This window comes from Lagopus muta, chromosome 4 (assembly GCF_023343835.1).
Source record: "Lagopus muta isolate bLagMut1 chromosome 4, bLagMut1 primary, whole genome shotgun sequence".
Classification (NCBI taxonomy): domain Eukaryota; kingdom Metazoa; phylum Chordata; class Aves; order Galliformes; family Phasianidae; genus Lagopus; species Lagopus muta.
Window position 1 is genome coordinate 45,536,392 of NC_064436.1, and position 16,275 is coordinate 45,552,666.

At 43.1% G+C, this 16,275-nt stretch overlaps 1 protein-coding gene across 1 annotated transcript in view; it reads left to right on the plus strand.

Moving 5' to 3' along the window:
- Positions 1-1,699: 1,699 nt before the first annotated feature.
- KDR (kinase insert domain receptor) overlaps positions 1,700-16,275 on the plus strand; it is a 29,578-nt gene continuing 15,002 nt past the window's right edge. Inside the window, exons 1-18 of the mRNA XM_048942242.1 lie at positions 1,700-1,818; positions 2,850-2,949; positions 3,378-3,574; positions 3,998-4,122; positions 4,439-4,607; positions 5,616-5,755; positions 5,926-6,094; positions 7,516-7,627; positions 7,720-7,883; positions 8,673-8,829; positions 10,027-10,147; positions 10,681-10,789; positions 11,519-11,863; positions 12,820-12,966; positions 13,125-13,256; positions 14,519-14,625; positions 15,024-15,159; positions 15,422-15,526. Coding sequence (XP_048798199.1) covers positions 1,767-1,818; positions 2,850-2,949; positions 3,378-3,574; positions 3,998-4,122; positions 4,439-4,607; positions 5,616-5,755; positions 5,926-6,094; positions 7,516-7,627; positions 7,720-7,883; positions 8,673-8,829; positions 10,027-10,147; positions 10,681-10,789; positions 11,519-11,863; positions 12,820-12,966; positions 13,125-13,256; positions 14,519-14,625; positions 15,024-15,159; positions 15,422-15,526 — 2,587 coding nt within the window. The 5' untranslated portion in view covers positions 1,700-1,766. The remainder of the gene's footprint in view (positions 1,819-2,849; positions 2,950-3,377; positions 3,575-3,997; positions 4,123-4,438; positions 4,608-5,615; positions 5,756-5,925; positions 6,095-7,515; positions 7,628-7,719; positions 7,884-8,672; positions 8,830-10,026; positions 10,148-10,680; positions 10,790-11,518; positions 11,864-12,819; positions 12,967-13,124; positions 13,257-14,518; positions 14,626-15,023; positions 15,160-15,421; positions 15,527-16,275) is intronic.

A 16,275-nucleotide genomic window follows, 5' to 3' on the forward strand; every position in this document is an offset into this window, starting at 1 on the left:
ATTTTCTCATTGGTGTCTCAACCATCAATGGGGAGAGAGCAATGGGGACAGAGATTTGTGCAGCGAAGCAGCACTGCCTGCAGCATTATTCTGGTTAACAAGATTACACTGGCAGCAAAGGACTGAAAGATTGTGTCCCAATTGGGAAGCATAGTTTAAAGATTGAGATCTCAATAGGATCACTGGGGGAAGCAAAAGTGCTGTGTGGCTCTGAGCTGTGTCCTTTCCAGAGGATGCCTTGCACTCAGTCTGCATTCTCCTGATGTTGACTGTGTCTGAGGGCTCCTTCTCTCTCTGAGTCTTGGAGGAAAGGCACATTTTTTTCACCTTTGTGCCCCTTTGGGTGTATGACTTAACAATATGAGGTTTGGAAAAGCAGATGTAGCACTATGTGAAGAAGAATTCGTATATCTTTGCTCAGATCTGCTTAAGTCAAGCTGTGGGTATTTGTTCCTACAAAGCTTAGGAACCAAAACAATTTTTAGTGACAAAACCAACTGCCCTCTCCTAACTTAAGAGCAATAACTCTACATGAAAATAAGGTGTAAATAAAATTACAGCAAGCTATTGTTGTGCATCATCTGATGGAATTTTGGAAAAGCTATTTGTTAAGGCCAATATAGTGGTATATTATCTGCAGATAGCAATTGTGGAAGCTGTGGTTGGAGTGCAGAAAGCACTGAAGTGAGCTACCAGTGACTGCACTGTGTTTTTGGGGTCCTATGGTGCTTTCAAATGGCACTTTTTTAGCTTTGTTGGCCAGCTGAACTGCTCTGGAGGGCAACGTTCTTGCACGCATGCCTTTCCCTAATAGAATTTGCTCTTTGTAGTTAGAAAAAAGGATACCAAGAAAACAATAAGACCGGCTTCACCATACAGTTATCAAAAGCCACTCTTTAGCAACAGGTAGGTTTGATGCTTCTCAGAGCCACAGGCACACAAACCTCTCATGCAGCCATCTCAGACAGAGTCAGCTGAGTGATCACAGCCAATTAATTTAGAAACACCACTGGGCCAACATACAGCACAGCGGAGGTGGGAAAATGCTGATTTTCTGGTTGTGGAGCTCAGAAGAATAACAAGAGTACGTGTTGTTTGCATCGTGCCAACTCACAACTGTTCAACCACATAAGTCCTCTGTGAGATATCGTGGGATTTATTGGATCTCTGGGAAAAATCATCAGAGAAATGTGGCTTCTTCCACTCCTTTATCTTTCCGCATGAAACAGGACTGTCATTTCAAACGGAATTACACTCATCCCCAGCCCAGCAAAACAGCCAGAATTGCACAGCGCAGAAAATAAAATTGCTGCTTCATTAACTGAAGTCATCAGTGGACACGTGCGGGGGAAGGCAGCACAGAGCAGCACATGTATGCACACACAGGCACAGCTCTGAGTACAGCGTGTTGCTCCATCCCTGATATCATCCACCTGCCTGTGCATACCTCTGTCCATGCACGTCTATTTATTTCCAACAGGGGCATCATGTGCACGGACAAAACGTTAACCTATGTTTGCTTTCCTTGCCTGGTCGACAATTTTACCTGAAAATGCATTATAGTGGGGGGTTGGGTCGGAGTTGTTTGGGGACAAATCCAGCCCTCGCTGCGAGTAGGGCGGGGCGCGGGGCGGGGCTTCGGTCGGCTGGACGGGGCATAGCGGCGGGTCCCGCCCCAGGAACAAGAGGGCGGTGCTGCCCCAGGGATCCCGCATCCCTGCGTTCGGTACGGTGTGGCGCGGCTCGGCTCGGCTTCGCGCTCCGGGATGGAGCTGGGGTCGCTGCGGGTGCTGACGGTGCTGCTGTGCCTTACTCCCGGTAAGCCGTCGGGGAGCCGTCGGGCAGGGCTGTGCTCGGGTCCGGATGCGCCACCGGCGCAGTCCCGGTGAGCGGGTGGCGGTCCCCGGTTTCCTGAGGGCTGTCGGGGCAGGCAGAGCGGCTCGGTGCGGCATCACCTCCTGCTCGCTGGGATCCTGCCGCTTCCCAGAGCTGAGCAGAGCTTAGCTGAAGAAAAGCCGTCATCAGTCAGCCCGTGAGGATGCCGGCGGCTGCAGCACGGGATACCCCGGGGTTCCCCGGGAAATAGCGGGATAAAGGGGGAAAGCTCCACTCCGGTCTTGCTGTCTCGTTACTCGCCCCATCTAACTGCGCTGTGCCGGCCGGGCTGGGTGCTCGCCGTGATGCGGAGCTGCTCGCGGCACGACGGAGTGCTTGGCAGATGGGAAGGCTCTGCCCATGCCCTTCACCTGCCTAAGAGCAGCGCTGGCACCGGCATGTGTCCCTCGGACAGGTGGTCCGGGGCGAGCTGCTAGCAGCGGTTTTGTGTCACACTGCTTGGGAAGAAAGGGGAAAGCAGTATAAAGGAAAGTGATGCTGAGCTCCTGGGATCTGAAATTTGTGCCAAAATGTGTAAAGTAGTTTTTCACATAATTCATTGATCAGCAGTATCAAAGAGTACGAGCGTATTCAGTTTATTATGAGAGAAGCTTGTAATCCCTTTCCCCAGGGAGTGAGGTCATCAGATGTAGGTTCACTTTATTTCAATGTTCCACATCCTCTTGTTAGACCTTGAAGTTGGCAGCACAAGGAAACAGGAACTCCACCCTGGCCGGCTGAATTGTCGTGCTCTGCAGCCAGCTCCTGACCATCTGCCTGGCTTTCCTGTTATGACAGAGTTTTTGACCTTTCTGTGATGTGTGAAAAGTCATTATTTACCTTTCACTGTTAAGTAGATGATGTGAAGGTGTCTGCTTAAAGCATAGCACGTATTCTTTCCTACGATGCTGTTCTGGTTGAGTAGCATTTCTTTTTGTTATTGTATCTGTCTGAGGGCTTTTTTTTTATATCAGTTTTTGCAGGTTTGTTTATTTCTATGGATCAGCCAACCCTTAGCATCCAAAAAAGTGTTCTCACCATAACCACAAATGACACTCTGAACATTACTTGCAGGTAAGGGCCAATCTGTACATTCATTTTGATAGGGTTGATTTATGCAGTGAGTTTTTGGACAGAGTTTCAGGTGGTTCTGTCTCTCTCCCAGTAGTGCTCATTTCCCCCCTTTCCTTTGCACCCGTCATCTGATTTTTCCCTGGCAAAGTTTTGAAACAATCTCTAAACTTGCAGCAAGGAAAGACTGCTGAAGAAAAGCACATCAGCAGGGCAGCCAAAGCAAAGCAGGCATAGGATGGCGTGGGAGGGAGCTGGGTGCTCTGTGACAGATTCGGTGCAACTTTGTTCTCAAGTAGCTTCCTTTGGGATACGAGCAACATGTCAGTTTATGTGAATTTATCCTGATGCTTCATAAGGTGGGATGAAAGCAGTTCTCTAGGGATCCTGCAGAGATTAGCACTTACCCCTTTTGAATGTTTGCCTTCCAGTGGTCAGAGAGCCGTGTTCTGGTCCTGGCCCAATAACCAGAGCAGTGCTGAGAAGCGCCTTGCTGTGACGGGCTGCAATGATGGCCCTTTCTGCAAGACCCTCACCCTCCTCAGAGTCATAGGCAATGACACCGGGGACTACAAGTGCCTTTATGGAGACAGCCAGGCAGCTACAACCATTTATGTCTACGTTCAAGGTAAGTTCTCACGTGGCTTGTTTTATAAGCTCATTTTTTGACTGATTCCAAAAAGGGTGCTGCCATTGGGGGAGCTAGTGTTGCATGTCACTGCTTTCAACTGGTATTTCCTGTAATACTTATGCAAGAAAAGTCACACTGGGGTAAATCAGATTTGTGTCGGCACGCAGACTGTGGTGGCAGGAAGCTGTTCTCCAAAGTGTGTACTGCTGTCGATAAATGTTTTGAGAATAATGATACTGTCAACCTGGGGGGCTGTCAAAACATGTTCTTCCTTTTTAGTCTCATTGCTTAAGTGTTTAACCAAGTAGAAAAGAACAAAACTGACCTAAGAAGAAATAAATAGGGAAAGATAATTTAAAAATGTTTCCTTGGTAATCACACGACTAATTGTATCCACTTACCAACTGAATATTCTTCTAGATTATCGATCTCCATTTGTGACTTCAGTTGGTGATCAGCTTGGCATTGTGTACATCACTAAGAATAAAACTGTGGTAGTACCATGCCTTGGAACTGTGTCAAATCTCAATGTATCTCTGCATGCGGTAAGGAAAAAGCTTGTTATTATTTTGAGAGTTAATTGAAATCACTGTGATGTAAATATTTTGCATGAGGTATAAATGTGTTTCTTGAAAACATCTTTCCCTTGTTGGGAACTTTGCAGCCTTTGGTGAGTGCTGTGACTGTGTGTCACCATGGTCCTGTGCTTCGGAAGTGTGGGGTGATTGCTCACAAAAGGAGAAGTGCCTGAGCTGAGATGCTAAAACTGGCTTCTGGCTGATATGGAAGATGTTGCACTTGAAAATTCAAAGTTGTTTGCTTTTGAAACCTGACGATGCATTTTGTCACTATTTCAAACAGAAATATCCAGAAAAGGTATTTGTTCCTGATGGTAAATCCATTTCGTGGGATAATAAAAAAGGCTTCACTATACCCAGTCATCTAATCAACTACGCAGGCATGGTCTTCTGCGAAGCTAAAATAGATAATGAGAGCTACCAGTCTGTGATATACATAGTCGCAGTTGTAGGTAAGCCCAAGTTTTTTCTGTATAGCTGATGTTATTTTGCTTCTACAGTGTGCTGACACAATTATATTTGATTGGGCCGTAGGTTACTCAATACTGACGATGTAGCTAATGCAAAATGGATGTTGTTATAAGCGTTACTTTTCTGTTAAATACAATGTATTGTGTTCTTTCTAGTTGATCACTGGGTTAAAGGTTTCTATTTTTAGTTTAATATAGATGCCAGGCATTTTTCTTCCCAACAATGCAAGCCTTTCTTCCCCAGATCACTCCCTTCTGTACTTAATTTTCTTATCTAGGATCCAAGTCATTGTTGAAGGGAACTAGAGGCAGGCACCCATCAGCAGCAGATGGAAAGAAATTGCTCTGAGGTGTACTGAGGGAATGGGGGATCGGAAGGTCATATGAGGAGTTGGGTTGTCTTGTCTCACTTCAGACTGACATCCTCACAAGGGAATTTGTGCTCTCTTGGTCTATGCTGTCAGTTGTTCAGCAAAGTCCAGAAATGCTGTAGCGCTGTGTTGGGCAGCAGGATTTGTCCTTGTGCTGTTACAATGTGATGGCTGCTCATCGAATTTCTTCTCTCCTCATTTGGAGCTGTTCCCTTTCTGTGCTGAGATGCAGGACATATGTGCTCAGATTCAGTGCTGCGTTTGTGGGGGCTGCCTGGCTTCTAGCCACCTGGGGGTGAGTGGACCTCACTTGCCACTCCCTGGAAAAGACCACGTAGGTCACCATCTCCTGCCTGCACCCAACACCCGGGAGGATCTGAACAAGCACATACATCCTGTTGTGACACCGTCTTACATGGTTCTCACGTCACATGTGGGAAATGCTTGGGACTAGCAGATCCCCTTCCCTCCAGGCTCCTTTGCACGCTAGTCATCATGCTATGCTGGAGCATTGAGATGCCTCTTTGTAGCAGTGGGTTTGGTGGGAGTTTTCATGAATTCAGCTGGGGAAGTTGGTACCGAGTGCTGTAACCCAATGTGTGCCTTTTTCTTCCTCCAGGTTATCGGATTTATGATCTAACAATGAACCCACACTACCAAGTTGAGCTGGCAGTAGGAGAAAAACTAGTTCTCAATTGTACTGTAAGGACAGAGCTGAACGTGGGAATTGATTTTAAGTGGGACTACCCTTCCATCAAGGTAAAATCATATTAAGTGAAAGGTGCAGCAGAATTTAGTTTTGTTACAGTGTTACTCTGCATTTAGGAATGTTCACAAGACAGCTGATAATACAGAAAGAAAATGCTAGTATTTATGGGTGTGAGGAAGAATAAATTCAAATTCCCAAACATTTGTCTCTTCTATTGCAGGAAAAGCGTGCAACCATAAGAGATTTAAAAACCACTGCAGGAGAAATAAAGACGTTTGTAAGCACTCTTACCATTGACAGTGTGAACTTAAATGACAAAGGTCGATACACGTGTGCAGCATCCAGTGGTCGCATGAACATGAAGAACAGCAGCTACTTCATAATCCATGGTACAGGATCTTCCACTTCAGTTCTGTTGGTTGTTCTGGCTTTGGGGTGGGTAAATGGGACACAGGAGGCATCATGGTAATGAACTGAATGATGGAAATGAACCAAAGTGCAGCTGCAGCTGCTCTCTTGCACCCATTACCATGTTCTTGAGTAGTTTTGTACCACATGCTTATCTAGTATGTTTTTAAAGAATAATTAATTGTTACTGAAAGCTGTAAAATCCCATAGGAAAATGGATACTTAACTAAGGTAAACCCCTTGTGCTCTTCTGTGTAGGACCTCGAGGTCCTACAAAGCTGGCTTTGCACAGATGACGTTGTGTAAGAGCTACCTGTTCTCATGCCAGGTGAATGTAAGTGAGGTTCTGGTGGCTCTGTAGGACAAGATTCTAGGTCAGCTTAAATGAAGCTAGGCAAAGAAAACTTTTGGCTTCCAAGTTATGAGGAACTGAATCAAAGTGGTCTGGTCATACAGATACAATGCAAATGAAACAACTTTGACTACCTGTATAGATAAGTATGAGGCCACAATCTTACAGCCTTTTTTTCAAGCCCCTCTTGAGCACAGCCATAGTGACTCCACTGGCTTACTTCTAGAAAAAAAAGAAATTGTCAGCATGAGAATGGCCCTTTTTTATCACTCAGTCAAACAAAGGACTTTGTATCTCAAAGGAGGCTGGTTTTCCTGTATTCTGTTTTCAGAGGCCATACAAATATATAAACATTCAAAATTACTCTGTAGCGTAGTGCTTCAAGATACTCTTAACTTTCTCTTAGATTTTTTCTATTTCTCTTGAGGAGCCAAAACCGGATCATTTGTTATTCTGAGCACAGTAGATACCAAATTGATAAAGTCTTAGCCAAGAAGCTTGTTGCTGTTTTAGTCTGAATGCAAATTTAAAGTAGTAAAGCATTTCATAGTATTCTGCAACTGCAGAGTTTCAAGTAGATAAATTCAGCTTCTTCTCAAGTGTGTAATGATGACATTGTAGTTTTAAACACTCTTTTTTCCTAGAATGAGTCCGTCAAGCCAGTTTTACACTATATATATAGAAATACTGAGAAGGCTAAAAAGGGGATGCTATGCAGCTGAGGACTGCCCAGAATTGCTCCTTTTGCAACATCACAGTGGCTCAATAGACCACGGGGTCTGAACGTTGGCATGCTGAGGTCCCTTTGGTCTCTGCTTCTCCAAGCTCCCTGGGAGGAAACTGGTCAATTCCTCTGTGCAAGGGAAAGGACTTGGTTTTTGTTCTTCTTCAGAATTTAGAGATTACTGTGCTTTTACAGTGCCTTCCTGCCACCAGCCTCTGGTCATTTGGAGTTAGATGTTAACCCAAGCAGAGACCACTGACAACTTTTGCCTCTGCAGAAAAACCTCTGTATTTTTTATCTTTTTTTTTTTTTTTTTTTTTTTGCAGAAAGTCCTTTTATTCATCTAGAGAAAATGGAGAATGTGGTTGAGATGAAGTTAGGCGATACAGTCAGTATTCCTGTGAAGTTTAAAGGATATCCTTCTCCTGAGGCAAAATGGTAAGAATCTAGACAAAATGAGTTTGAAAAGCTGAGCTATGGTTGGTTGAGGCAAATCTCTAAAGTATTCAGAGCACTGTTTTTTTCTGTAGGTACAAAAATGGAAAAGTCATGAATGCAAATCATACAATTAAGCTTGGCTACACATTAGTAATCACTGAAGCAACTGAGAAGGATGCTGGGAATTACACTGTTGTCCTTACGAACCCTACCAACAAGATGCAGAGGAGGCATACATTCACCCTGCTTGTGAATGGTAAGTGATGTGCAGGGATTCCACCCTGCCATGTGTAGACATCATGTGTTACTGTTCTTCAGATTAATTTCACATCTGAGCTATGAAGCCTTAAACAGGGGTGGGGGCTTAGATCAGAGCACTTTATGCTTAGCTGGGGTGATGCAAGGCTGGGCTGTCTCTCTTGGGCCCTGCCCCAGGATGTTCTGGTAGAGGCTCCTGTTGTTGTTGTGGCGCTACATGGTGGGTGTGTTTTTGTTTTCTGCGTATTATTTCTTTGCCTGTGTGTCCTGTCCTTTTCCTGTCCTCCTTGCTCCCCGGTGCCTCCCCCACTCCGCTCCATCCTGACCCTGGTCTGCCTCGCCCATCCTTCCTCCTCTATGCCAGCTGTCCCTCATCTTCTGCCCTGCCCTGCACAGCCGCCCTCCTCCTCTTCCTCCCCTCTGCTTCCCAGGAAACAGCCTTTCTCCTGTGCTTTGAAAACAGCAGGTCTTGGAAAGGGCAGCGAGGTTAAATTCTGGAGTGTAACAAACATTTAATAGCTGGGGATAGGGGCAAGACCTCAAGGGCCACCTTCTGAGCGTAGTGAAGGGAGATCTCAATGGAGATAATGAGCATTGCATCTTGAGATCCTGATCCTCAAGGCATTGGGCAGGTTCAACACTTTCCAGTGCATATTGTTCCTTGGAGATGCTCTGCTCTGCACTCAGATGTCCCCAGCTTCTATAGGGACAAAGTGACATGGGGTGTGTGTACAGAGTGCCATTGGGAAGCCTTGAGGGAGGTGTAATATCTTGCTCTCTCCTCCAGTACCCCCCCAGATTGGTGAGAACGCGCTGATGGCCCCTGTTGACTCCTACAAGTATGGCTCAACGCAGGCACTCACCTGCACCATCTATGCCGTCCCACCGCCTGCTGCTGTCCTGTGGTACTGGCAGCTGGAGGAAGAGTGCACCTTCAGCCCCCAGTGAGTAGCAGTGGTGGGGCCGGATGCTCATCGTGGTGTTGCTTTGTGTCTGGGCTTTGAGGTGAGCTCAGCTGAGCTGGGCTGGTGGTTTGGGGCCTCACTATGCTATGCGTGCTGGACAGAGAGTGGTGGACACTGAAGGGTTCCACTCTAGGATTTGGTTTTGCTCCCTCTTAAGTCATGAGAGAGCTTCTGCTGATGGCACCTGTAGGCCTCAAAATGACTTCAGTTGCCAACAAAGAAGATTGTTGTACTCAGTAGGCACTCAGGCTCTGCTGACTCATGGGCAGGGAGTTGAGAGACAAGGGCCACCTGTGGTGAAGAGCTGTCAATGCTGGCTTGTTACCTTCAAGCCTTCCTCAAGGGCATCTTGACCCATGATGGGTTTCAAACACAGCTATTTTTGTGCCCCCCACCCCTGTCAGCTCTCCCATTGGGCTCAGTCCCAAACACAGGAAACTTGCTGTTTATGCTAATTGCAGACCTTTGTGGTTGTTGTTTTTTTCTCCTTGTGCTCAAGTGCTGAGTGTGACAGTGCACTTTATCTGTGTGAAAGTGTATCTCAAAGGAAGTGCACTGATTGATGTTGGGGAAAGATAGAGAGAGTGCCTGACTGAGATTCACGCAGCTTCCCTTATCTGGGCCTGCCACAAGCCCAGATTTCCTTTAAAAAAAAAAAAAAAAGTCAAGGAAAAAAAAAAGCATTCTTCTTTCCTGTTGTTGTTTTTAAAGTGATTTCCACAAGTTTCTTCCTTTGGTGCCTGGTTGCTTCCTACACAATGGCCACTGTCCTCAAGAAATTCTTGTAGGGAGTTCAGTGATTTCTATGTCTCTCTGTCTTCCTTTGAACTAAATTAACTCGAATCTTGCATTTATGAATGGAGGTTTGTTCCCAGAATAGCCACTTCCCTCCAAGCATCCTGATGGAGCTGACACAGGCAGATTAATTAGGGAATTCACCTTTCAGCTTGGGGGCTTGTTATTTTACAAAGCACAAAGGTTTCAGAAGGTTAAGGGGTTCAATTTAATAGAAATATTTCAAGAAACATACTTTTTCCCTCCGAAATGTAGGCTGTAGCCAGTGATCCATGTGGTTTGTTGATTGGCATCTTCATGTTACAGAGAAAACAGAAAAACACACTAGGAAGGGGCTAATGTTTCCTGTGGGCTAATACATCTCTTTTCTTCTTGTTTCAGAAAAGTTCGCCTGGGAGCCAGTCCATATGCATGCAGAAAATGGAAAGTGATCTCAGAGAGAAAGGGTGGGAATCAGGTTGAAATCAAACAGCGAGTTGTTACTATTGCTGGGAAAACAAAGGTGAGCAGATTTTTTTTTCTGTTGGTTGGGAATGACTAGCCCTGCTCAGCAGTCCACATATCAGAAGTATATCACTAGAGATGAGAGTCTTAACCTAGTGTTAAACTGGAGGATCTGGTCTCTTGTCATATAAACTCCTATTGAAGCTAATAGGTAGAGATGGACACTTGTGTCTTTAGACAATCTCCCCAAAGTGAATCTTCATTGTGAAGCTTGCTTACATTTCATTACTTCTCTTTTAGGGGTATGAATTAGGTGAGTTAATTTTGTCAGTTAACAAAGAAAAGCTAGGAAAACTGAAGAGCAGAAAAGCAGTGGGTCTGGTATTTATGGGCATGAACACCGTAGCCTGCTTTTTGTTGTTTTCTTTTATCTGATTGTCATGCACTTATGCAGTAAGGGACTGAATAGCCACTATGCTATGGAGGGTGTTTTAGTTTGCATAGCAATTTGCTGAGCTGTTGTGGTGGTCAGACTCATGCAGGAACCTTAACACTGATGTGGTATGAAATTTCTTGTTTGTTCTCTTGTAGACTGTGAGCACCCTTGTGATTCAAGCAGCAAATGTATCTGCTTTGTACAGATGTATGGCTACTAACAGAGCTGGATCAAGTGAAAGAGTTATCTCCTTTCACGTGACCAGTAAGTATACCTTTCTGAGGAGTCATGTTGAATTAATGTTGTTTTGTATTTCTCACTACTTAGATGTGCTTCTGCACTATTATCTGATTCCTGTCTTTCATAAATCCTTTAATCTTACTGAAGGTTTTCCTAAAGCGGTTTTTAAAGTCACCAACTAACTTCAACCAAGACATTAGTTCTGCTGGCGTCAGTGGACTGGGTCCCATGAAAATAATACAAAGTGGGCACTAATATCCAGAGAGTGATTGCTGCTGGCTTTTTGCAGTCTTTTGGAAGAGTTAGAGAGAAATTTGTGTAGTTTGACAAAAGGAGTAATATAATATCATATTACAAAAGCTAAGGCTAACATTTTCAAAACTGATGGCAAAGAGCTTCTGTCTTTTTGAAAATTTGTTCCCATATTCGTGTGAAATAATATTTAAATCCATATCAAAAAAGAAGCTATAAGATAATGCTAAGAATCATCATTGCTTGCCGGAAGTTTCTGTAGGAAGAGGAATTATATTAATTAGACAAGCCTGTCTTTAATCCATATAAATACATTGCTTTTAATGAGATTGTGCTCCTTACCTAAGTGATTAATTGATTTTTCAGTGATTGTTCATTTAGTTAATAATAGACAAGATGAGGATAATGCTATGTTTGTAAAAAGGCTTTTCAGGTTCATTTGACAGCAAAATATACAACCCGATAGGAATTTATTTCCTTTTTATTTTTCTTAATGTGCAGGAGGTCTTGAAATTAATCTCCAGCCTCGGAATCAACTGACAGAGAAGGATAACACGTCCTTACAGTGCACAGCTGATAAATTCACATTTGAGAAGCTATCGTGGTACAAACTCAGTGCTCACACCTCACAGACACCCTTTGGAGGGCTGCCCATGCCCGTTTGCAAGAACCTTGATGCTCTTCAGAAGCTGAATGCAACTATTTCAAATACCAACGGTGAAAATGTCACCTTAGAACTCATCCTCCGTAACATCTCCCTCCAGGATGGAGGTGACTATGTTTGCATTGCTCAGGACAAAAAGGCTAAAACACAGCACTGCCTGGTGAAGCACCTCACTGTTCAAGGTATGGATCTCTTGCTGTGAGCTATGATGAGGGGCTGCAGAAGAAAACAACTCCAAGAGCACAAGGTTTTGGTGTCTGCCTGCCTTGTATATGTGCGTTCAATTTATTAAGTAGATTTAGACTATCTGTTGTAAACAAAGGGCATGTTAGTTGGAGATGCTGATATCTGCTGAATGCAGGTCTGAGTCTTATCCAGATAGAAAGGACTGACCACTTCATCTGTACAAGTGAGGAAAACACTGACTGTAGCACTGAGCTCTTGCAAGGTGATAAATTTTGCTTTTGCACAAATGATGACATGTATTTAGTTTAATAACTTCTCAGTTTTACTTTTCCCAACACTTTTTTCTCTACAGTTATAAGTGCCTGTGTGTATTTATGGCATTAGTGCTACTGCGTTTTGTCACTGAATCTTGGGTCGGAAGTAGCGTCTATAATTTAAAACTGTCATGAAATAACACTGGAATTCAGGTGCAAGCAATAAAAGCTAGTAATCAATTAGCTTTTCACACAAATAATGATGACTTTGTTTCAGGGCCTAGATGTCTGGTCTCATTAAGCAGCTGTGGCGTTGATTCAGGAAAATACCTACATATGTTTATTGGCTGTCTTAAATGAATGCCTGATGGACAGACAATGTCAGCATTCTCATAATGAGCCAGACACAGAAGTGGGAGGGAAGCAATTTCTCACCTATCCCTCTTTGCATTGCAGCCCAAGTAGTTACAAATTAAATGATCTAAAGCTGCTAAAATTTTCTTAGATACTATGATCGTTTTGCATCATGTGGAAGCTTAACTATGATTTTAATTTGAACTCTGCAGCTATTGATTTTATTGAAAAAATTGAGACTTCATTTCTAAGTCAAATGTGTAGAGCATCATCAACAGCTGTTTCTGCAAAAATAGATGCTTTTTTAAACTTTCACTGATCTAATCTTGTTTCCATACCAACAGAGCCCATGGCACCCACACTTGTGGGAAATTTGGAAAATCAAACAACAAACATTGGTGAAACCATAGAAGTGTCATGCACAGTAAATGGCATTCCTCCTCCAAACATCACATGGTTTAAAAATAGTGAAATGCTTTTTGAAGATTCAGGTGAGGAACTTTTCTTTTGTTATGGATTTTCTGTCACTCGGGAGCTTTGATTCCTAGGGTTAACTTTTAATTTTCATTTCAGAAAGCTTCATTTTGCGTTGTTATCACAAACCAACATAAAAACAACCAAATTAAGTATGATCTTTTTTTTTTCCTAGGTATTGTTTTGAAAGATGGGAACAAAACACTAACAATACGTAGAGTGAGGAAAGAAGATGGTGGGCTGTACACCTGCCTTGCCTGCAATGTTCTTGGATGCAAAAAAGCAGAGGCTTTTTTTTCAGTGCAAGGTCAGTATCTGTTTATTTTCAGTTTGTGCATGAACTTGTTATGATCACTGAAATAGGAAAAAGGGTGAAGTCTTTGTGCACTCTATTGTGTCTGCTGTCCCATTTCACTGATAGGAACAGGTAGTGTTTTTGGGTTAGGAAACTCCAGGCTTCGTCCACCAAGATCTGAAAGTGTTTGTGAGGCCCATTTCTCATTTGCATCAGTCCTACTGTAGCCCACCAAAATGCAGCTTGCAATAGGAAATAATAAAACCTAACAAGAGGTTAGTCTCCAGTTTGAGTAACTGGAACTATGATGGACTTTGCACCAAGGGTTAGGATTCTGCAAGTAGAAACCTTCAAGTAAAAAACTCATTGTTTTTGATACTGGTATATTTATGAAAAGTAGTTACTGAATAATTCACTAATCTCTGTCTTATAAGTTAGGATGATTGTCTTCCTATTACGTTAAGGTAATTAAAGCACTATCCTGTATTTTCATAGCTCTCGTTAAGATATTAAGATGAATTAAGGGCAATAACATTTATGTGGGATGTTATCTGCAGATGTTAATTTCAGCTGAATTGGTAAATGTAGCTGGGGCATGATTTAAAGGTCTGTAAAAGTTGGAAATCTGTGTATTGCAGTATTGCATACTGTTTCTCTTCAAGTAATGTATAGTGCAGTTGGGATCATGAGGTGAAGTGTGCTACTGTGTAGGAAAATGAGTGTGGTGCAAGGCGTGACACACAAGACCATGATGTGTGGAATGAGTGCTGGAGAAAAGAGAGCTACTGCTGTACATAATCAGATATTCAAGTATTGTTATAAGTCCTCATTTTCATGTGTTGCTGTAGAACCTCATTTTTTATGACCCAGCTGAAGCATGTCTAGAGACAAGAGAGAGAGTGCTCCCTAGGTCATTCTCAGTACTTTATTTACTTTTTCTTAACACAGAATTTTTCATTCGGGGTATTCTGAAACAACCATTTATTTTTAAAATATGAAGTTTTGCTTTATATTGGTTGCTAAATATCCAGATTCTGCCCATGGAACAAAGCTGGTGCTAAGAAATCGTGTGGTGTTTAAAACCACACTGAAATAAGCATAATATTCTAACATTAAACCCAAGCTTTTTGTTTCATTTTGCTTTCGTTCCCTTGCTCCATGTTGTGCTTTTAAAATGAACCTTTAGAACAAGAACCTCCATTCTGTGATTTAATGAATGAACAAAACCAATACACTTCCAGCTATCACTCAGATATTCATTTATTTCTTCCCAGGCGCTGAAGAGAAAACAAATCTGGAGCTCATTATCCTTGTTGGCACTGCAGTCATTGCCATGTTCTTCTGGTTGCTTCTTGTAATCATCCTTCGGACCGTTAAGCGGGTAATGAAAAAATTCTTGTACTGTCCTATCAGCACTGGTCTTGCATGACAAATGAAAGCTGACTTGAATCCTTTTGTGCTGTTTCTTTCCATTGTTCTTAAATCAACAGACACATTTTTTTCTCTCCATGCTGTAACATTCTTGCCTGGAACTGAGGGCACAGAAATTTGTTTTTAATTGAACAGGCCTTCATGAGAAAAAAAGTTCTTCAGCTGTTTTTGTTTATTAAAAAAAAAAAGTGCAGTAATTAATGATGATCAAACTCCCAATGACATTGTGTAGGGGAATGGTAGCCAGGCATTTCTGGGAAACAGCAGAACACTTCAGAGTGACAAACTGGTACTTTGCACATCTCCACCAAAAAACCTATGCATTTAACAACTAATGCCATTTTCCAGGCCAATGGAGGTGACATGAAGACTGGGTACTTGTCAATCATCATGGATCCTGATGAAGTCCCCATAGATGAGCACTGCGAGCGGCTTCCATATGATGCCAGCAAGTGGGAGTTTCCCAGAGACCGACTGAAACTAGGTGTGTTTTCCCTGCACTGGCCATTATGTGACCCTGCAGCCAGCCCTGCTCCAGGAGCGGCTTCAGAGTGGGTGGTGGGACTGCCCTGATGCACAGCCAGCAGGAGCAGGGAGCGCTCCAGGGTCCCATAGGATATAATACGGCCTCTCCCCACTGTCAGTCCTCTGTTAATTTCTCATTTACAAGTTCAGTTTGCCATTTATTCTGTATCTTTTGACCACTGGACCAGGCAAATGAATCAGTCTGTTCTTCTCACTTCAAGGTAAACCTCTTGGGCGTGGAGCTTTTGGCCAAGTCATAGAAGCTGATGCCTTTGGGATTGACAAAACTGCTACCTGCAGAACTGTGGCAGTCAAAATGCTTAAAGGTAAAAAAGATGACTAAGACTTCACCTTGAATGCTGAATATATGGGTATTGCCAATCCTGTAACAGCAGGGATGAAAATGAACCAAAAACAATCAAAGCATTCATATCAATAATGTATTAAAATTGATCTTATCAGTTGGTGTAAAATACCTTTACTTTATCAATAATAGGAGTAATGCAACTGTGGTTTTCTAGCCATTGCTTTTTAGACTTACTCACATTAATATGATAAACTTGCACCAGCAAGCAATTTTCAAACGTCCATATTTGACTGGGTGGCTTTCTGCAGACTTCAGACATGTTCCAAAATTGGGGAGAAGTTTTGGGAAGCTGGGACAACAAAATAGGATGCAGGGAATTCAGGGGCTGTATCCCACCCTCTGCTGTGATAGAGGTGGATGGGAAAGCTGACAGGCTTCTGACAGTACAGTGTGAGCAGTTGCACAGTTTCTAGCTCTAGTCAGCTGTATGGGCTGGCTGCTGGGGTCAAATGGCAGAGTACAGGTTGTTCAAAAGCTATGTGGGGAAAAAAGGTATTTGACAATATATGTTTGTGTCTCTGGTCTAATATGCTGTCCTTGGCAAATTTTGTTCAAAAGCAAAGCAAAACCAACCTTGTAATGCATATGGCTAGTTTCCATCAGTGTCCTACAGCAGAGCTGATCCAGGATGCCAGCCAACAAGACTTCTCACTAAATGGGCTAGAAAAATAACGATAGAGAAGATAGAGGAGAGGAGAGCCTTTCTGT